The sequence below is a fragment of the Zingiber officinale genome, chromosome 8A (genome assembly GCF_018446385.1).
Source record: "Zingiber officinale cultivar Zhangliang chromosome 8A, Zo_v1.1, whole genome shotgun sequence".
Lineage (NCBI taxonomy): Eukaryota > Viridiplantae > Streptophyta > Magnoliopsida > Zingiberales > Zingiberaceae > Zingiber > Zingiber officinale.
In genome coordinates this window covers 73,150,042-73,172,062 of record NC_056000.1, presented here as the reverse complement: position 1 = coordinate 73,172,062, position 22,021 = coordinate 73,150,042, and the positions used below count along the sequence as shown (strand labels likewise).

Genomic DNA, 22,021 nt, shown 5'->3' with positions numbered 1-22,021 from the left:
ATTTTTTCAGACCTCTCTATATATACAAAGGAACGTTATGCTAAGGTAAATTACCTGTATTTAGCCGAGTCAAGTATTGAGTTCGACTACTGCTTTCTCAATTTAGTTTTCATTGCTTTACTATATTTTTAGTCTTTGTGAAAGAATGGTTAAATGTTTTCATGCCTTCAGAAATTAAAACAAATTAACATTGGGTGATCGTTAACACGATAAACACATTATCTGTATCAACAATAAAATATGAAAGATAATTTCAATTCATTTTTGTGCACAAACATACAAAAACCAAGCTTAGCCTGTCTTTCCATTTCTTACTATGCAAATTTGGAGCATACAGCCTTATTCTAAAATCTAAACAAGACAAATAATTTCAAAATCAAATATTTTTTTCTCCTTTTGTTTCTTTTACAATTTTTTTACACTACAAATATTTTCTCTTTTTATATAAATAAAAAAGTCCACATTCAAACAAATAGATCACACTCTTCTTGATTCAAAGAGGCGAGAAAGCTACCTGCAACTTCCATTCTTGTATGGCTGAACGCAATGAGAGATTAGGGATTATGGACCTGTGTGAAAACCTCAGTTCGGTCACAGGAGATGTATCATATTTCCCAAGCCATGATTTGATAGCCCTGTATTCGTATGTATAACCATCAGCCGCGACATAGGGGTTGGCCATCACCTCCTGTGTAGAGATTGCAAACATTTCTACTGAAAACTGAAAAAGGATAGGTTAAAGCTGTATGAGAATTTAAATGAGAGATTAAGTTATACCTGTAGTATGGGACAGAAAAAATGCTTTGGCACATCCATGCTGTTTCGTTTCAGATTGGAATAAGTATTCCCTTTGTTCAATATATCTTCAAGCACTGGTAAAATTTCCAGATCAAGATCAGGTCGATCCCTGCACCTTAATTGTGTGCACTGCAAAGCAAGTTTAGCTAATCTCTCCGCCTCGGTAAGGGCCCAATCTGTGATTGACGGGTTGAGTAAATTAGAGAAGGTTCCTTGTTTGATAGCATTTTCCACACTGACTATCAATCCATTTGGATGCTTCCCGGTCAGCAATTGAAGTGCAATCACGCCCCAGGCATAGATATCAGACTTGGGGCGGATTGTGCCGGTTCTTTGGTATTCAGGATCCATGTAAAAGAATGTTCCAGCAAGAATAGTTTCTTTGTATTCAGTGAGTGCATCAGGCGCAACATCATAGAGGAGTCTAGCTAGTCCGACATCTCCAATCTTGCTCACATAGTTTCTATCCAACAAAATGTTCGCTGGTTTAAGATCACGGTGAACGATAGGCTCAGGTTTGTTACCATGTAGAAAAGCAAGGCCACAAGCTACTTCATAAAGAATCCGGAATCGAATAATACAAGGAAGTGGCTTCTTGCCATGACCGAAAAGCTGATCTTCAAGGCTTCCATTTTCCATGTATTCATACACAAGACAAGCATTCTCAAGGCAGACTCCAAGCAGCAAAAGCATGTGAGGATGATGTAGTTGGCTAAGAATTTCTACCTGCAGAAGATTGAAACTGGTTTTGTTTATCATCTCTAGCTGATAGTTGATATGCATTTCATGATTGAAATTTACCTCTCTAAGAAACTGCTCTTTCTTGTCGTGTGCATTTTGAAGAAGAACCTTGACGGCTACAGGGGTATGATCAAGGGTGCACTTGTAGACACTGCCACAGCTTCCCTCTCCTATTTTCTTGGCTTCGGAGAAGTTATCAGTCGCATATTCTATTTCATCCTTTGAATATCTTCGGCACCAATTGCTATTTAAAAAATAAGCATCTATTATTTCTGATTTCTCGAACGACACTTTGCCAGCTAATCCTACTGCTTTTTGTCTTTCTAGGGCCTCTTGCATATGTGAACTAAATTGCTTTGCTTCCTCAACTTCTTTCACCGCTTCCAAATGCTCAGTTCTTTCTTCTGCAGCAATCCTTTTCAAAGCTTCCTCTCTGTCTGATGCAACCTTTAGTTTCTTTTCATCTTCCGAGCATTCAGTAGAAAGTAAATGAACCTGCATAAAGAATGTGTTGAATGGTTTAGAGGCAATAAAGTATATGAATTGATGGGAAAGCAATAGTTATTTACATATCCCTCTAAAAAAACCAAAACATCCCAGTCATCTAGAAAAGATAAACAATTAAAAAGAACATACACAATGGTTTTGAAGAAGAAAATATATGTGGATTGATGGAAAAGGAATAATGGAGTGCATATTCCTTAAGAAAAAGCCAAAACATCCTAACAGAATTGAATAAGTATAATGATACTTCCAAATTGCCAGAGTTGCAAGGGTTAGATGTCCATTTATCGATCAAAACTAAGATAAGTCTACACCAGAATAAAGTAAGCAATATGTTTTTTTTGTATGAAAGACTCATTATATAATTCAATCTTTCATTAAAAATAACAAGGAAAAAACGCCAACCTTCGTCTTCGCATCAACCAAATCATCACAAACTTGATGATACTTAGCGATAGTGTCTTGTAACTCTTTCTTTAACTTTGATACTCCAGGCAAAGGTTCACTCTGAAGATTGTTTCATACGAGAACCCATTATTGGATAAAACATTTACAAGCTAGTCAGTAAGAATAATTCATTAGTGATAGTCATAGAAGCTCTAAAATGCATACTAGATACTCTGATAGAAAGAGAACCTTTTTCATTGTTTGGAAGACTGCCAAATGCATGCGTTTAATAGATGCCAGAAAACCGAATTTCTTGTGGGTTGGAACTGATAGTATTCTATTACTTTGTTCTCCTTCATGTACTGCACTAAATTGAGTAGTTTCAGAATATGTACTGACAAATGACTTCCGGTCGCTCCAAGTATAAGAGTGTGAGCCAACTCCTGTTAACAAAGGTGGCAAGGGATTAGTACCAATTTCCAATATATATAAACAAGATTAAGCATCAAGAAGAGAATTCCTATCGCAACCTCCTCGACCAAGTAACTTGCGGCTGATAGTTTCTATATGGGAGCTACATGTAGGATCTGCAAGAAACAATATGTCAAGAATGATGCATAACATCAAGTATAGTTTCATTGATAGAATTTTAAACATACCATCCGAGACTAATCGATCTGCAAATTTAATAATGAGCTTGCTTCGTGACACAACAAAAATGTTGCAGATATTGGACGAGTATTTCAGGATTGTCATTGGCACATCCGGACCTTTTAATATCCTAAGAAGTTGCAATCAGTAAGAACTGACCTAAAACAACCTATAACAACTGAGTATAGATTTTAGAAGAATCATAATCTGTGTGTAACAGAAAAGAAATAAACCTTCTCAGCCAATTTGACGAACATCCCAAAACCAGGTTCCTAGTTCCTGATTCCGACACATATTTCAGTAGGGCAGAAGCAGGATCTTTTCCTTCCAAGACAATAGAATCAATCTACAGAAAAAGGTCCAATTTTTAAACTAACTTTCTCAATTCCAATAGAGGAACGCGCAAAGGAAAGGCAACACAGGGAAGCGAGGTAACAGTCACATTTCTAGTGCCGCAAAGCCTTCTGAACTCGAAGAACACTCGCTGGGCTTTCGATTTCTGATCCTGAACGTACATCTCCACCACGTCTCTCCCCACGAGGTCCACCGGAACAAGTTCCCCCGCTGCAAAAGCAGGATAAAAGACTTAAAAACCACATTTTTAGGGTTTTAAGGAAGGAAGAAGAGTGGGAATTACAAGGAGAGGGGATGGAGGCGATGGCGGGGATGACATGGACCAGAACGACGCGGTGGGCGTAGGGGAGGAGGTGGTCGGCAGCCCAGCGGACAGCGCGGCGGCTACGGCGGCCGCCACCGAGTCCGCCGCACACAGCCACCGCTATCGCCGCCTCTGAATCTCCGCCGGTCGCTATCATCCAGCGGCGCGGTGTGCACTGTTCGGCGGAGGAGGAAGAGGAGGCGGGCGAAGGGGTGCACCGTCGGTCTGCGTGTGGTTGAGATTGAGGCTTGAAGAAGAGTCGCTCCGCCAGAAATTGACTGAAAAACAAAAAATGTTGTCAACGCTTCGAAACTTCCGGCGGACGGCGGTTTATAAATACATATATTTTTTATATATTTAATAATGCTACTTCCTTAAAAATTAATTACCAATTTTATTATAATCATCCAATTATATGAGATAACAATATATATGTAATTGCAAAAGTAATTTCATTAGATTGCTTAACTACAATACTTAAGAAATATTCATAATGCTTACTTTGCATAAGATCCAACAAACTTCTACTTTGGAATTCTATATGGGCACCATTTGTACAGCAGCGAACACACACTTTTGTAAAGTCTTATCTTTGATTTGCAATGGACCATTGTGTCTAATATTTGAAAATTAGTGGACTCTTTTAAGTTTCTAGTTTACATATAAATTATAAAATGAGTTAATGATGCATACAAATAAAAGAATTAAAATTTAAATTGAATAAATCTTCTAGTGGTCAATTTTAAGATGCATATAAAATATATAAAGTTTAGACACAGTTATTGAAGATTCTGAAAATTTGAAGGTGCTTTTGAAAAACGTGTGAAAGTCACGGGGGTCGAGATGAAATTGTTATCTTACTTTTCGACCATTTTATCCTCCGGTAGACTTTTCTCCCGATCGATTCTCTTTTGGAAGTCGACATCTCTAGCTTAGCTCGTTCTGATGCGTCGGGATCTCTGATCCGCCTTTGGACGAGAGGCTCAAGCTTCGCTCGATCAGAGCCGGCATTTCTTCTGGTTGTCGTCGCGGTGGAAGAAAGAGTAGAAGAAGAGGAATAAGGGGGGAGAAGCGGAGCCGATACCAATGAAGAAGACGGGGCCTGGAAATCTGAAGCTCAAGCTTTCCCTCCCTCGTCAGGAGGAGTCTATTGGAAAATTTCTGTAATCGATCATCTTTTCCATCTGTGATTTGTACTTGATTCGTTCTTTCTTTTCATCGTTGATCTTTCGGTTAGTAGCTCAATTTTTTGCTTGGAGTGTAGGACACAGAGTGGCACTTTCAAGGATGGGAATCTTCTCGTCAATAAAGATGGACTTCGAATCGTTTCTGAAAGCGAAGAAGGAGGGGTAATATTTCCTTTTTTTTTTTTTTTTTTTTTGTGCCAGAAGATTAAAAAAAATTGAAAAGGAACAGCATGAAAAAGAAAATGAAAGAAGTTTGGGAATAGCAATGGCATACGCCATTGAGAAACTATGATTTCAAGGTGTCCTCTGATTTCTATGAAATGTTGAGGTGTGATATCAGGAGTTTCTAGTGACAGTTTTGGATGTTGTCTGATTTGAATATTAGTTGTGTAGACTATTAAGGTAAAATTACTGTTAATTGTCATGTACCCCTTTGTAGTTCTAATAGTCCATAAGGTCAATTTTCTTTTAGTTATATTAATCCCTAATCTATACTCATAACCTTTTATATGCTCGTAACCACCTAAATCATGTTGCTGTTTGTTGGCTGTGTTTCTCCTTGTTACATAACCGTGCTGAAGTCGGCCTATCAAATACTTCTTTAGATGACTTTCAAATGGTTAGTTGACTCATGTTCATTACTTGCTAGCCTCATGCAAGCCATTGGACAGTTTCAGAGACGATTAGTGGAGAACGAAGGTAGAAGAAAGTGGAAGAGAAAGAAGGTAGAAGAAAGTGGAAGAGAAGAGTGTAAGAAGTAATGAGAGATCCATCAGCATATAACCTGGTGGGTATTGCATAGTTCATACCATCTGATCGGGCTACTAATCTAATAATGTAGTCATAATGGAACTTTAGTTTCTGATTTCCAAAAATATGTAGACCTGATCAAGTAGCAGTTAGCCTATGTAGTATCATACTATTTTTGCTCCCATCCCAGTCCATTGAGTCTAATCAAGGAATTACATTGCACAAAGTAGATGGTATAGTCTTCTGCTACATGGTAATACATGTCAATTGTTAATCTTTTTTTGCATGTTCATAATTTAGTACTTAAAGTTTTCTGTATACAATTGGTTCCTTCTGCTGAATCTGTAGTCTCACAGTATTTCTTGTATTGTAATGCAGCCACCTCTTATCAAACCATTGGATAATACATTGAGTTTGGATGACTTAGATGCAGTTAAAGTAGTTGGAAAAGGTAGTGGTGGAATTGTTCAGCTTGTTCGTCACAAGTGGACCAGCCAATTTTTTGCTCTTAAGGTATAACATCAGTCTCCTATACATTCTAATATTGGGAATGTTTATATTATGATTCTGATCATTGAAGAATTTATTTTCACTTTTACCGTTGTCATATATGACACTGAAAACTTTCCTCTAGTATTACAAGTGGTTGGCAATGATGCCGTCTTTTTGGAGAGTTTGTATAGCTGTGTTTGTGTAACTGTGTTGTTACTTGGTAGTGTATATTAGACACTAAATGATCTCTCTTATTATATATACATACACTACTGTACATTTCCACGATAATATATTAATATAATAAGGTTGCAGCTTGCCTTCCTTTTGTAAAAAAACAATGATAATTTTTAATCATTGTCCCTTTTGTTTCATATTGTTACTCTTTTGTAAACTCTGGCTTGAAGTATTATCACGTTGCTTCTTTATCTATGCACCTTAAGCTTAAGATCTTTTGGTTGAAAATTAGGCAAAAAAAGCCTCGATATTTTGTCTGTATTTTAGTACAGTATTTCCTGATCATGATTGTCTTTAAAGGGATAAGATTATGTAGCCAATCACAAATGATTCAGACAAATACAGTTTAATGATGATGATAATTTCCTGATTCAGACTGCATCAGTTATCTCCTGAACCTGAAAGCATAGCCTTGAGATTCTGGCAGCCAACAATCAAGTCAAATATTTTGCTCTACAGATTCGTTTCAAGGCTTTAAAATTTTCATTTGTTAATAGGATAAAAAGAAGAAACACTACTAAATCTAGTGTTCAATGAAATGATATGAACAAGAAATTGTAATTGCTGTTTTCTCAATGAGGCTCTAAATTCAATTTTTTGGCGTCTTCATTCAGCAAACACCCCTGTTGTAAGGCTGATCTGAATGATACGTTTGTTATTAGAAAGCTCAGTCTTTTACAAAATGATTGTAAAGATTCATCATTGATAAAATGTAGATGAATAGATCTGCAAATGGATAGGAAATTCAACCCTTCCAAAATGTTGATGCATATAAAACCATCACTCACGTGTAGCTACTACAATCAAGCCTAATGTTGCCGAATTTGACTCTACCATCGTATTTCTCCTTTAAATAATCCAACTTGACATATATTGGGAACACATTTAACAATAGAAGTGCTTGAAATATTTAATCTGACAACATGAATGCATTTTTAATGCATTTTGTACTAATCTGCAAGAAAAAGAAAAAAAAAATCAAAGACCGACGGCTGAGGTAAATATCTTAAGGACTGACAAGAAACAAGTAGAATTAAGGGACTAGGAGGTAATTTGCTGTAATTGTAACTTTCTAAATAATGCTTAACCAAGTAATGCAAATTTGAAATTTAATTTTCAAAATTTTGAGATTATATAAAAGTTTATTTTGGTAGATCCTCTTGTTTGTTAGATAAGTTATTTATGTTAGTTTTTAAATTAGTAATTATCTTATCAGCATTTCATTGAAAAAATGATGAACACATTCTACTTTTTGCTTTGGAACATTTATAGTTGAGGCATGGATTAACTATTGCAAAAAATAATAGTTTGCCATCTTGTTTTTTTTTTATTCTAAAAAAGGATATTTGGATACCTACAGGTGCTCTTTAAGAGAAAGATGCATGACCATATAAATATGTACCTAATATTCTGTAAAAGCTCAAGTTTTCTCCATCCTCTGTCTTATGTTAAACCAATCAAAGAAATGTTTGCATATCTTCAATATTGTCAAACTTCATGAGTTGTAGACAGATCATCATCAATTTGCACATTGGAACAGTACGATAATTGCTTGCATCAAGATATTAGGTTTTCACTATCATCAAATCTTCACATGATTTCATAAATTTTCATTCATCAGTCTATATTTTATTATTTGTGTTTCTTTTCAGTTAGAATTTTTCATTAGTTTCCTATATAACATTCAAATGCAACACACAGCTTTCCTGCCTAGCATTCAAATGAAACACATGATGATGTTCTATGGTTGTGTGGCAAACCTACTCTATATTCGGAAGTTCTTAATATGACTTTTAACATCCAGGTTATACAGATGAACATTCAAGAGGACATACGAAAACAGATTGCTCAGGAACTTAGGATAAGCCTAGCAACCCAATGCCCCTTTGTTGTCCAGTGCTATCAATGTTTCTATGATAATGGCGTTATCTCTATAGTTCTGGAGTACATGGATGGTGGTTCACTTGCAGATTTTCTGAAGAGTGTAAGAACAATTCCGGAGCCATATCTTGCTGCAATCTGTAACCAGGCCAGTGCTCATTGTCGTCACAAGTTATAATTTGTGATTGTATGGGGAGGAAATCATCTCTGAGTAAAGTAATTTATTCTTGCAGGTGCTAAATGGCTTGATTTATCTGCATCATGAAAAGCACATTATCCATCGTGATTTGAAACCATCAAACATTTTGATCAATCATACAGGCGAAGTCAAAATATCTGATTTTGGTGTTAGTGTGATAATTGCAAGCTCCTCGGGTCAGCGTGACACCTTTACTGGTACATACAATTACATGTCTGTAAGTATCGATAAGTTCTATATTTTTAGTCTAGTTATGCTCTTTTAACACTCTGGTGGATTGTATCTAAAGCTTTTATCTGCATTCACACTGGCACATTTGCCTTGACAGCCTGAAAGAATTACTGGACAAAAACATGGTCCTGTAAGTGACATTTGGAGTTTGGGTCTTATTATGCTGGAATGTGCTACGGGCCAATTTCCTTATCCACCTCGTGATAGCTTCTATGAACTTCTTGAAGAAGTGGTTGAACGCCCCTCACCCTTTGCACCTTCTGATCAGTTTTCTGCAGAGTTCTCCTCATTTATTTCTGAATGGTAAGGATGGTACCTTATAAGTCTGACATGTGCTTTTGAACTTCAGGTTTTAAATATTCTATATAGGATAACGTAGCTTTTAATGCTAAATAATTTTTGTTATTTGCTTCTTTCTCAAATTGATGTTTGGTTGAATCATTACTTGAAATTAGTTATAATTGGATATTTGGTTGGTCAAATTTTGTGGTTCCATTAGGAAACTGCTTTAACATTTTAAACTTTGCTTTACTTTTTTTTCATCGGTGAAAGTAATTTCTTGGTGGAGTATTACCAAAATCTGATTATTCATGATCTGCACTTAACCATCTTGTATATCTTATTATGATCTAGTTGAAACAATGGTCAGAAGCAAACTTGACTTGCAGGTCTATTTGTGCTACTATGGTTTCAGAAAAAGATACTTTGTTTATCTTCAAATGCATATTATGGGATTTGTTAATTACATTTGCTTGGGTAACATTGAAAAGTTACAACATTTCTCACTCAAGAACACTAGGAAAAACAAAGGTTATTAAAAGAACCCTTGAAAACTATTTGTGGCTTCTCCTTGTTTAATGGAAATTCCTCTTCAAATCATTGATATTGGTACATCCAAGAAAATTTTTCATGATCATATTCAAGCTAGTAGACCTATTGTTGATGTATCATTTGAGAAATATTTACACTTCGTTCAATAGAAGACTACTAAATCTCAAAAAATTCAGCTCAGTTCATCTCATCTTTAATTCATGAGGATGCTACCATCATTTGTATGATAAATTTTTATGGTGCGTCATAGATACAAGAGCCTAGGAGCATGCCTGGTAAATATCTCTCTTTTTCTATGGTCTTAAATCTACATCTTATCATATAAGTGCCAACCTATAGCAGATGTCATAAAACTAATTTATGAAAGATGTAAGGGTTATTTTACTTCAGACTCGATAAATCCAACTAATTTATGAAAGATGCGAGGGATAGTTTTTAAATTTGGAGATTGTTTTAGCAATATTAGATTTTGGAAGATAAAAGAATAGGGCTTGTAAATTCACACAATATTTTGATAATTTTGAAACTTTGTTCGATATTTCTAAAAATAGAAAATATAAGAATTAAATAATTCTCTATTTCTTTTCCACATGGACTTGTTCCTTCTCAATTGATTGTTAATATTTTCTCAATGATATAACTCATTTGAAACTTTTGTTTCAGTTTACAGAAAAAACCCATGGATAGAAAACCTGCACAGGCGCTCTTGGTACGCCGTGGTCACATATTAGTTCATTTTTCTTTTGCTTTACGAAGAGGCAGATTGGTTTTCCCTTGATCTCATCATTTATTCTGAACAGGCACATCCTTTCTTGAGCATGTATGCTGACCTGAACATCGATCTTGCTTCCTATTTCACAACGGCTGGATCACCCCTAGCCACGTTCTAAATGATTTCGGTAAGTCTATGTCTTATATTAGTTCTCGCTATCCGCACCTCGAAGTGGCAAAGAATACTATTTTTTACTTTTATTTATTCTTGCAGTGTTCTTAATCATCGGGATGCAGAGTATTTTTCACTCTTCAGGCATGGCTGCTACTGATGTTGCTTTCTATTTCACTGCTGCTTGTTACTGCCGGCCATAGTTAAGAGTATTGAATTGTATGCTGATGTTATCTTCATGTATTTGGTAATGCCATTGGATCATTTTTGCTATCTTGTTTCAACTGGAGATCACGTAACTTGTGTCGGATGCAATGACCATACCACACTCGATTTGGTAATGCTGGTTGTTGATGACACACATCTTTGGTGCAGGAATATACAATGGATGGGTTTTCAGGGTTTCACTGATGTCTTGTCTGTGTTTTGGAGTCTATGATAAATTAATGCTTAACTTCCCGACGAAGTTGAGCATAAAGTTTATAGAATGTAACACATCTAATTTGTTCAGGTGATATTCCATTAAAATGTCGAAGTACGTTTATAATTAATACTTTCACTATGTAACATTTTTTTTTATTTTTAACTTTTATTGTTAAATTTCTCAACGGTGAGCAGCGACGTCATAGTTTTTATGTGAAAATCTCTTTCGTAACTTTTAAATTCGAAGATATTTTTTTTTTTTAATAATAGGTAAACGATCTTTCTTTTAATTCTATAAATTTAAAATTAATTTTTTTAAAAAAAAAAAACTATAGCACAGATGACCTGTTAAAACTAAAGCATCTTAAGAAATGACTTGTTGCTAGTAAACTTTTATTTGAGAGCAAGTAAACAAGCTTTTAGCTAGATTCCAATTACACATTTGGAACAATCAAGAGTAAAAGAACCAAGATAAATGGATTTACACATCTGATGAAAGATTCCAATGGCAATGAATTATTGAGGTTCTTAGATTATTTCTCAAGCCCATGGTCTAATACATCCAGGTGTTTGTTTGTATACACATCAGTTCTTGGGCGAAGATCCGACTTAAGGCATAGGTCACTCCAATTTTATTGGAGCTTATTATTTTTAATCATATTACATTGTATATCTTTTTCTGAAAAAAAAACAAATACTAAATTGTCTATATATAAATTTTTTGAGATGACAGAACAAGAGTCGACAAGTGGGAGAGGGGACATAATTAAAGGACCTCAAACATTCAATTTAGGGCCATAATTTTTAACATTTTAAAATTTTTAATTCCTTTTTTTTACAATTTTAATATTATGTTATTTTTATTTCATTTATTGTAATTTTTTTATAATTATTATTTTAATTATATGCTTTGAGTTCTAATCAACTCTTTCTTTCCAATCTCTCAAAAATATTAGATAATCTCTAACTTTTTTTTCTTTCTCATCAATGCTCCCCGCCCTTTTCCTTTCTCATCACAATTCACAATTTTGTAGTCATCATATTTTTTTTCTTGCTCATCAGTGATACTTTCAAAGATGTCATTCTCCTCACTTGTCTGTAATTTTTCTTCCTACTCTTTCTTCCTCGGTAAGAGCATAAATTAGAGGGGGTTTTTTTCCATGTGTCTTGAATCTTGATGCTAGTTCTTGTATATGACAATTCTTTAACTGATTAATATTTTTTTTTTTTGTTATAAATAATTTATTATCAAAACTTGAATATAAAATTTTAATTAATAATTTTGCGTTAAAAATAAAAAAATAAATTTTATATAAAAATCTATTTTTAAAAATTGTTTTTTTAACTTCTTAGCACAAAACATAAATCTGCGTCGGTTCCAAATCCGAATGAAAAATGATTTGAGAATTTTTTTAAAAAAAATCGTTAAAGGCCTTTAAAAAAAAATTTGTCTAGGGACTTGAAAAACCTTGAGACGACTCTGAACGAGATAGTCCTGCAGAAGAATAGAAATTGATGTAAAATCAATAGAAAACAGTTATCGCTCATTGCATCATTACTATCAATCTTCAACCAAATAAATCTTTGAGGGTGATAGCGGGGGAGGGGGCATCACTAACCGGACAAGCTCTTCTTCGGCTTCAAGTTGTCCAGTGAGTTGAGTATCGTTCTGTATGGTTTCATCAATATTAGACGCGTCGAAATTTTCAGTTTTGAAAGCCTCTACTATGTGTTGCAAACCCTGTAAAAATGTTAAAAGCATAAGAGTGATTGAAACGTTCATATATTTCTACAGGTCAACTTAGATCACTATTTCTACGAAAGGATCAGGCATTTTCTATAATGATGATACGGGCTTGCATATTGAGCGTATGGACTAAGATAAGAAACAGAAACCTTCAATTGTTTAGCCTCGCAAAAGCGTTGTTTCCCGCTGCTATCTGGGAAAAGGAAGGGAAGTGGTAAAATCGATAAAGTGTAACAAACAAGCTGAAGGAATAGTCGTTAGAGCACATCATTTGAGTTGAAATGCAGAGAGACAAGCACAAACAAAAAATATTAAAATCTTTGCCCAGTGCACATCCATAGAAACACATGAAACTCCTAGTGATGTGAATCCACCAACTTCTTTGGGTCGTCGGAAAAAAACTAAATATTAAGTGTGAGAAGGGGAAAGAGATTGCACTTGAACTTGATTAATTTCTCTCAATTGTTATGGACAGATTGGAACCCCGGGTGGAAGATAACTAGCGGTAATCTATTAGACAAGAGAAGTACAAGACCTCAAGTGGCCATTCTCGAGAAGAGAATGATAGTTCTACCTAAATCCTCGGCCGCGTGAATTTTATGAATCAAATGATAATTCTGCCTAAATACTTAGCCGCGTAAATTTTAAGAATCAAATAAGAGCTTAAATAGTAGGAAATATAAAAAAAAATAATGAATTAGATAACATGGATAACCGATCCGATCTCATGAAAGTTTTTCATCAGCTGCCAAAGTAAATCAGGCAACACTTGCGGTGAGCGACCTAGAAGTCCAGTATTCCATAGTTGCGCACCTCAATTGGAGGAAAAATATCTACAAATGCGTCATAGATAGATATCGAATGACGGGTGTTTCGGTGATAACTTTGTTGGTACAATCTTTCTTGGGTCAAGGTTGACTAAGCTGAGTTAACTCGATTTTAAATTTCGATGTTTGGACAATATGTGTGAATGAGAAGTTAAGTAGGTCAAGATTGACTAGAGACTTGACTGACAAAGTTCTAACTGGAAGTTAGGCAAACGAGAAGTCCAGACTGGAGATTAGGCAAAAAAAAAAGTCCTAGTGGGATTAGACAAACCTAGTTGGGAACTAGGTTAAGTCCAAGATGGATTAGCTGGGAGTTAAACACTTGGCACAAGTGAAGTCCTAGTGGGACTAGGTTAAGTCCAATGTGGGTTAACTGGGAGCTAAACACTTGGTACAAGTAAAGTCCTATTGGAACTAGGCAAACCTAGTTGGGAACTAGGTTAATTCCAAGATGTGTTAACTGGGTGCTAAACACTTGACACAAGGGAAATCCTAGTGGGACTAGGCAAATCTAGTTCGGAACTAGGTTAAGTCCAAGGTGGGTTAGCTGGGAGCTAAACACTTGGCACAAGAGAAGTTCTAGTTAGGAACTAGATAAGGGAAAGTCCAAGTTGGTCAAGAGTCGATCAGACACTTGGCGAAGAAGTCTTAGCATGTCAAAGTTGACTATATGCTAGACAGCGGGGAGTCTCAACAAGTCATAGAAAGCTTCGGGTTGGGTAAAGGAACCTTAAAATTAGGTTTAAGGGATTAGAGTTGAACAATTGATTGGGTAATCGATTGGTCCAAAGTTAATTAATCGGATTATTGATTTGGAGTCTTTCTTAGCGAAACAAAAGAGCACTGGATCGATTAGGTAATCGATCAAGGCCAAAGTCATCGATTGGGAGTCTTTTTTTACGAAACAAAATGGTGTTGGATCGATTGGATAATCAATCAAGATCATCTTCAATCGATTAGGTGATTGATTAAGAGAAAACATGAGCAAACGGTAGCTTCCCAGATCAATTGGGCAATCGATTGGAAAGGCTCTTTTTTATGAACTGCAACATTCTTGATCGATTGGGTGATCAATTAAGAAGTTGCTTAATTGATTAAGGATATGACTTAATCGATTGAGAAAAAGAGGAAAAGAGTCATTGTAAAGTATGGACGATTGGATTTGATCTGATCTGATATAATATGGTAATTAATTGGGGATAAGGCCAACCGATTGGGAATCCTAAATCAGCGCGATATAAAGGATTTTGTGAAAGATTCAAATCACTGTTCTTCTCCACTAGTTTTCTCAACAGTTTTTGAGTTTTTTGAAAGAGAAGTGTTGCTGTACTTTTCAAACATCAAGAGGCAGTCCAAAGTAACAAGAGATCAAGAGCAAGGTTTTGCTTTGGCTCCCTGAATGACATTTTCACAGTGCATTTGTAAGCGAGGAGATTGAACTAGTCATCTTAAGGAAGTGGAGACCAAGTAAAATCCAACGAGTTTGCTGCAATAAATCATCAACGAAGCGATCAGAGTTAATCACCCTCCTCTTGTAACTCTCAAAGTGTCCTAACAAACTTGGTGCCCTTCCACTGCACCATAGTAAAGAACATAGATCTAGCTTCATCAAATCATGTCATAGTAAAGAAAACATAAACTAAAACGACAAGGAACCTGATTAAAGAGTTATTGTCCTTGTCTGTAGCATCATTTGAAAGATCCAATTCCTAACGAAGAAGAAGCGATAGCAATAGGAAAAGCCTTCGAAAGGGATTAGGATTGATGGTCTCAAATCCTCTTCATTAATGGGGAACGAAGAAACATTTCAAAGATGATACTCTAAATCCTTAAGGACCAATCCCTTATATTATAACACCCATAGGATCCCTAATAACTTCATATGAATTGTTGCATGAATTAGAATAGGCCTTATATGGATTTTTTTTCCAAAATAAAAGAAAAATAGAACCAAAAAGAGGCATGACCAAGGTTTAAACCTTGGACCTCTTGTTAGATGCATGTATGTGATAACCAATAGCTCTAGCAAGGGTGTACTGTTAGAAGGGAAGGGGACATGGTAGTTAAAGGTAAGGAAAGGCTTCCTTCACTTAGAAAGAAAAGCTTGAGTTTTCTTCTTCTTCTTTCAATGAAAAGTTGAATTTGCCTTCTTCTTTCATTTAGCATAAATAAGAGAAAGGGAAAGAGAACTCCATTTTTTCTTCCCTCTTCTTCCTCCCTCCTTCTCTCCACCGAAAACCAAAGTGCTCTCCTTCCTCATTGCCGAAGTCAAGCTAAGGCCTCCTTCCTAGGCAAACTTCACAAAAGCAAGGGCAATTTTCCTTAGGACCAAACGAAAGGAAGTAAGTACCCCCTCGCCTGCAGTACAGGTAGTTGTTTTCATGCTTCCTAGGGTAAGGTTCGGCCATGACAAGAAAGATTAGGTCAAGAAGCTACCTAGGGTTCCTAAGGTCTCATATGTTATGTTAGTATCTTGAGAACTTATGTTAGTGATTTACATGTTTTTATGTTGTTGAAAAATCCATGATTTCATGCCTATATGTTTCGGCCACAACAAGAAAAATTAGGTCAAGAAGCTACTTAGGGTTCCTAAGGTCTCATATGTTATGTAGTTATCATGAGAACTTATGTTAGTGAATTACATGTTTTTACGTTATTGAAAAATCCATGATTGCATACCTATATGTTTCGGCCATGACAAGAAAGATTAAGTCAAAAAGCTACCTAGAGTTCCTAAGGTCTCATATATTATGTAGTTACCATGAGAACTTATGTTAGTGAATTACATGTTTTTACGTTGTTGAAAAATCCATGATTTCATACCTATATGTTTCGGCCATGACAAGAAAGATTAGGTCAAGAAGCTACCTAGGGTTCCTAAGGTCTCATATGTTATGTAGTTACCATGAGAACTTATGTTAGTGAATTACATGTTTTTACGTTGTTGAAAAATCCATGATTTCATACCTATATGTTTCGGCCATGACAAGAAAGATTAGGTCAAGAAGCTACCTAGGGTTCCTAAAGTCTTATATGTTATGTAGTTACCATGAGAACTTATGTTAGTGATTTACATGTTTTTATGTTGTTGAAAAATCCATGATTTCATACCTATATGTTTCGGCCATGACAAGAAAGATTAGGTCAAGAAACTACCTAGGGTTCCTAAGGTCTTATATGTTATGTAGTTACCATGAGAACATATGTTAGTGATTTACATGTTTTTATGTTGTTGAAAAATCCATGATTTCATGCCTATATGTTTCGGCCATGACAAGAAAGATTAGGTCAAGAAGTTACCTAGGGTTCCTAATGTTGGTTGCTACTCGGAAAACCTATAGGTTCCACTGTACAAAAATTTTGTACAAAGGTCTGAACCTTTTCCTAGCTACCATGTGTTCTTTTAAATTAAATTTTGGATCGCCTGCGGAACTTAACACGTTTGATCCAAAACTTAATTTATTTGTTCTTTTAGGTTTTGACTTGGATCTCCTGCGGAACTTAACACGTTCGACCCAAGTCTCCTTAAGTTATTAATTCCATTAAATATTAATTTCCATAAAAGGTTCCCAGTACTGACGTGGCGAGGCACATGGCCTTCTTGGATATGGGAGCAACCACCACCGACTAGACAAAACCTTTAATAGAAAGCTAATATTTAATTTCCTAAAATAATTTTAGGTTAACCAAAGAGAACAATCAAATCACAAGGAAAAGAAAGAAACAAAAGAACACAACTTCGAAAAAACATATTCGAAATACTAGAACGTAAGCCTCTTGTATTTGGTATTATTTCCATAAATAACTAGCATGATGCGGAAATAGAAATTACTAGTTATACCTTGTAGAAAAACCTCTTGATCTTCTACCGTATTCCTCTTCTAACCTCGGACGTTGTGTGGGCAACGATCTTCCAAGATGAGAAACCACCAACCACCTTCTTCTCTTCCAAGCAAGGTTCGGCCACAAAAGAAAAGCTTTACCAAGGAGAAAAACCAAAATACTAACCAAGCTCCAAGAGATGCTAGCTTTCTCTCCTTCTTCTTCTTCTTCTCCGAGTAGTATCCGGCCACCACAAGAACTCCAAGGGAGAGGGAGAGGTTCGGCCACCACAAGAGGAAGAGAAGGAGATGATGGCCGGCCACACCAAGGAACAAAAGAGGGAGAGGAATAATAGATGTTGTGTCTTGTGAAGGCACCCTCACCCCTTTCTTTTATATTCCTTGGCCTAGGTAAATTAAGAAATTTAATTACAATAAATTTTCCTTAATTTCCTTGACATGATTTAATTGAGAAAAATAAAATAATATTTCCCCAATTAAACAATGATGGCCGGCCAAATCAATAGGAAGCAAATTGGACAAGTTTCAATCAACAATTAAAACTTTCCTTATTTGTTTCCGGAAATTTTAAAAAATAAAATTTCTCTTTAAAATCTCTTCATGGTTAATAAAAGGAAATATCTATAATTTTAATTTTATTAACATGTGAATAATTTTAAAGAGAAAATAAAACATCTCTCCAATCTACAAATAAGGAAAGAGATCTAATCTCTTTCTTTAATCTTTTGTAAATCTTTTACAAGAGATATATTTTAATTTTAATTCTCTTTTAAATTAAATCTTCCACATAATAATAAACATTAAAATTAAATTTTCTTTTTAATTAATTATGGCCGGCCCTACTAGCTTGGGTTCAAGCTAGGGCCGGCCACAAATGCTTAGGCCGGCCCTAGCTTGGTTCCCAAGCTAGCTTGGCCGGCCCCCTTTAGGTGGGTATAGAAGGTGGGTATATGTGGGTATAGTACTCTATAAATAAGAGGCTACGATCGGGACCGAGAAGAGGAATTAGTTTTGGTCTCCCGATAAAATTAAGCATCCCATGTTCGCCCCGAACACACAACTTAATTTTATCAATGATAATTCATTCCACTAGAGAACTATCATTGAACTACCGCACCAATCCCAAATTACATTTTTGGTCTCCTTCTAATTATGAGTGTGTTAGTCTCCCTGTGTTTAAGATTTTGAATGTCCACTAATTAAGTGAGTTACTGACAACTCATTTAATTAATATCTAAGTCCAAGAGTAGTACCACTCAACCTTATTATCATGTCGGACTAAGTCCACCTGCAGGGTTTAACATGACAATCTTTATGAGCTCCTCTTGAGGACATTATCAACCTAGTATCACTAGGACACAGTTTCCTTTTATAATCAACAACACACTATGAGTGATACCATTTCCCAATTTATCGGGTTTATTGATTCATCGAACTAAATCTCACCCATTGATAAATTAAAGAAATAAATATCAAACATATGTGCTTGTTATTATATTAGGATTAAGAGCACACACTTCCATAATAACTGAGGTCTTTGTTCCTTTATAAAGTCAGTATAAAAGGAACGACCTCAAATGGTCCTACTCAATACACTCTGAGTGTACTAGTGTAATTATATAGTCAAGATAAACTAATACCTAATTACACTACGACCTTCTAATGGTTTGTTCCTTTCCATTCTGGTCGTGAGCAACTGTTTATAATTTATAAGGTACTGATAACATCATCTTCTGTATGTGACACCACATACTATGTTATCTACAATATAAATTAAATGAACAACTACAAACAAATGTAGATAATTAGACCAAATGTGATTCTTTATTCATAATGAATGTTTACAAAGCTTAGGCTTTCAGTATACACTCCAACACCTAAGGTCTTATATGTTATGTAGTTATCATGAGAACTCATGTTAGTGATTTACATGTTTTATGTTGTTTAAAAATCCATGAATTCATGTCTACATGGTTCGGCCAAGATAAGAAAAAAAATGAGGACAAGGAGTTATTTAAGGTTTCCATGATATGATACGAATTTTTTTGTCACCATGTTATTCAATATGTATGCTTATGCCATTGTGATATGCGTTCCCATGATATGTCATATGTTATGTACACTTACACCATCATGTTAAGATTCTTTATGATATGCTATATGTTAAGTGCACTTTATGCCATCATGTTATGCTTATGTAAGGCTTATGTAAGATGAAAAGCCTAAGAGATGCTTCCCTATAAGTTGGGACTAAGAGCACTCTTCATGATATGACAAGAAACATGATATGTTATGATATGACAAGAAACATGTATGCTATTTTACTTTTGTATGGCTTGTACCGAGGGTGGACTCCTAAGTGCCCCTAGGTCGATGGTCAAAGAAATGGGCCTAGTAAAAGGGATGGGCTCCTAAGCGCCCGTAGGTCGATGGTCAATGAAACGGGCCTAGTTCCTAGTAGGTTCAAGATTAGCTACCTTGGATCTATTTAGGATACGCACATTCATGTATATGGTACAAAGTCGGGCCCTCATGTTGAGATTATGTTTTAGTACATATTTAATATATGTTTTCAAAGGACATTTGGCATATACTCATTTCATGATTCATGTTTTCAAAAGAACATCTTTCATCTATATGTTCATGCTATATGTTTTCCTCTATGCTATAGTAAGATGATCTTGAAGATATGTCTATGATACTTAGATGATCATGCTACTACTTTATGTTTATACTCTCACATGCTATGGTATGATTTGCTTAAATGAGTACGGCACTACTTTATGATAGCATGCAAGTTGTTATATCTAGATGTTGGTTAAAAGAACATGTCACCACTTTATGTTCGATTCATGATTTGTGGTTATTTTTGTGAGTAGGAAAGGAACTTATTAAGCCTATGTGCTTATAGTTTACTTTTCCTTGTACTGCAGAAAAGGGTAAAGAGTGGCTAAACTAAGGGAGCAGCAGGAAAAGCAAAGATGTGTGTGGAAGTGGCATGGTGGAAAGAAGATCTAATTTACAATTTCAAGACTTATTCATTCTCCAAGTTTTGCATATGAACTATTTTTCCTACTAGATACTTTTGGGATGATTTATACTTGATGCGAACTTATGTTTCATGTTTTGTGCTTTAGTTAAGATGACCATATTGCAAGTAGTAGCTATTGAATCCAGTTATATGCAGTAGCATGTTGACACGTTTATTATGTTACATGATTCTATAGCTCACATGCCAAGTTTCGTTAGTATGTTTTTATGACAGCATGATCAATAGTTTAGTTTTTAGTTAGTGTGTTATTTTATATACTTCCGCTGCCATGATTTATATTTATGCATGCATGTATGTATGTTGTAAGTAACCCCGTCCTTCCCAAGGTAGTAGTGGAGGGGCGGGCGTTACAGTTTGGTATCAAAGTAGGTCTGCCTTTCCACTACACACACATCAAGCTTCCATCATGCCGCTCCAAGTAAAAATTTCTATGCCATCTTTATGCCTACTCTATTTCTTTTATGCATAATAAGAAATGCTTTAATCTAAGTATGCATGCTTACTCTATTCCTTTAATTATGATAAGTCACAGTTTTAGTCTAAGTATACATGATGGTAGGGTAGGAATGATGATAACCTATGCTAAACCTTGTTAGGAATGATAATAACCTTATGCTAACCTGGTTAGGAATAATGATAACTTATGCTAGCCTTGTTGTCATTTATGAAGATAAGCATAGCTAGAAGACGTAATACCAGAGCCGGTGAGATGGTACCCCCACCTGATCTGATGCATGTAGTCACTGAACTTCAGCGTCAGGTCACAGAACATCAGCAAGTGATTAATACTCTGATGAATCAGCAAGGGAACCCTACCACCCCACCAGGGAACCAGAATGCGATACCAGACATACCTACAACTGCACTTGTACCACCGGTAGACCCAGCCCCAGTGGTTCGACAAGAGGCATATCTAATTCAGTGGCAGAGGCTGAAACCAGAAAATTTCTCTGGTAACTGCGAACCATGGGACGTTCAAGCCTGGTTCAAGACAATGGAGAGCATAGTAGAGTTATTGGACTGGCCTGAACATGAGAAAGTCAAGTGTGCATCATTTTGTCTTACAGGAGATGTTAGAATGTGGTGGGACAGAGTTAAAGCGAAGAGACAAGTAAATCAAATGAGATGGATGGACTTCGAAACAGAATTTTTCGAAGAATTCTTCCACATGCGGGTAACAAACAAGCACTACGACGAGTTCACCGAGTTTCGACAAGGTGACCTATCAGTTAATGAAGCAGTGAAGAGATTCAACCGACTAGCGCACCTATGCTCAGAGCTGGTCAGTACAAAAAGAGAAAGGGTCAGACTCATGCTGAAGATGCTCAGACCCGAGATAGCTCTGAATATGGCCGGCTGAGTTAATAGACCGCAGACTGTAGAGGAGCTAATCAGCAGTGCGCTGATCATCGAACACTATTTGAAGGCGCTGAACGAGGGCAAGAGTCAATCCCAATCGGGAGGACAGAAATCTCAAAGCACTAGAGCCAGCTAGAAAGGAAACCACAGTGGCAAGAGAAAGCAATGGAACGACACTAAGAGTTGTCCAGCGAACAAGCAACCCATGTACCCTCAGTGTATCACATGTGGAAAGAAACACCCTGGAATATGTCGTATGGCCACAAATAGATGCTACAATTGTGGATTGGAAGGACATAGAGCCAAAGACTGCCCTACCCAGTTTCGAACACCTCCTCAGC

The 22,021-nt window shown here is 36.0% G+C and overlaps 2 protein-coding genes across 4 annotated transcripts; one reads left to right on the top strand and one right to left on the bottom strand.

Moving 5' to 3' along the window:
• Nucleotides 1-236: 236 nt before the first annotated feature.
• On the bottom strand, nucleotides 237-4,049 carry LOC122009533 (U-box domain-containing protein 34-like). 3 transcript variants are annotated; one of them, XM_042565723.1, is made up of 10 exons: nucleotides 3,719-4,049; nucleotides 3,524-3,645; nucleotides 3,315-3,427; nucleotides 3,090-3,211; nucleotides 2,961-3,017; nucleotides 2,680-2,873; nucleotides 2,449-2,550; nucleotides 1,600-2,034; nucleotides 778-1,524; nucleotides 237-688 (listed from the first exon to the last, which is right to left on the bottom strand). In XM_042565723.1, exons 1-10 carry the CDS (start codon nucleotides 3,894-3,896, stop codon nucleotides 494-496), a joined length of 2,265 nt encoding a protein of 754 aa, XP_042421657.1. In that variant the 5' UTR covers nucleotides 3,897-4,049; the 3' UTR covers nucleotides 237-493. The 3 variants fall into 3 exon arrangements, with proteins under 3 accessions (XP_042421657.1, XP_042421659.1, XP_042421658.1); XM_042565725.1 differs by lacking the exons at nucleotides 3,524-3,645; nucleotides 3,719-4,049 and having other exon boundaries at nucleotides 3,090-3,250; XM_042565724.1 differs by lacking the exons at nucleotides 3,524-3,645; nucleotides 3,719-4,049 and having other exon boundaries at nucleotides 3,090-3,240.
• Nucleotides 4,050-4,613: 564 nt separating this feature from the next.
• Nucleotides 4,614-10,837, top strand: LOC122009532 (mitogen-activated protein kinase kinase 2-like). Its single transcript, XM_042565722.1, has 9 exons — nucleotides 4,614-4,902; nucleotides 5,004-5,088; nucleotides 6,055-6,189; nucleotides 8,210-8,434; nucleotides 8,520-8,702; nucleotides 8,814-9,019; nucleotides 10,211-10,256; nucleotides 10,348-10,446; nucleotides 10,533-10,837. Exons 1-8 carry the CDS (start codon nucleotides 4,826-4,828, stop codon nucleotides 10,435-10,437), a joined length of 1,047 nt encoding a protein of 348 aa, XP_042421656.1. The 5' UTR covers nucleotides 4,614-4,825; the 3' UTR covers nucleotides 10,438-10,446; nucleotides 10,533-10,837.
• Nucleotides 10,838-22,021: the final 11,184 nt, after the last annotated feature.

What these genes read in the sequence shown, in the direction of transcription:
- LOC122009533 (XM_042565723.1), bottom strand. Translation starts at nt 3,896, where the DNA reads ATGATAGCGACCGGCGGAGATTCAGAGGCGGCGATAGCGGTGGCTGTG. An exon ending in TCTTCCAAACAATGAAAAAG is followed by an intron (nt 2,551 to 2,679) that starts GTTCTCTTTCTA and finishes AACAATCTTCAG; the next exon opens with AGTGAACCTTTGCCTGGAGT. An exon ending in AAGAGCAGTTTCTTAGAGAG is followed by an intron (nt 1,525 to 1,599) that starts GTAAATTTCAAT and finishes AATCTTCTGCAG; the next exon opens with GTAGAAATTCTTAGCCAACT.
- LOC122009532 (XM_042565722.1), top strand. Translation starts at nt 4,826, where the DNA reads ATGAAGAAGACGGGGCCTGGAAATCTGAAGCTCAAGCTTTCCCTCCCT. An exon ending in GAGTCTATTGGAAAATTTCT is followed by an intron (nt 4,903 to 5,003) that starts GTAATCGATCAT and finishes CTTGGAGTGTAG; the next exon opens with GACACAGAGTGGCACTTTCA. An exon ending in CTGAAAGCGAAGAAGGAGGG is followed by an intron (nt 5,089 to 6,054) that starts GTAATATTTCCT and finishes ATTGTAATGCAG; the next exon opens with CCACCTCTTATCAAACCATT.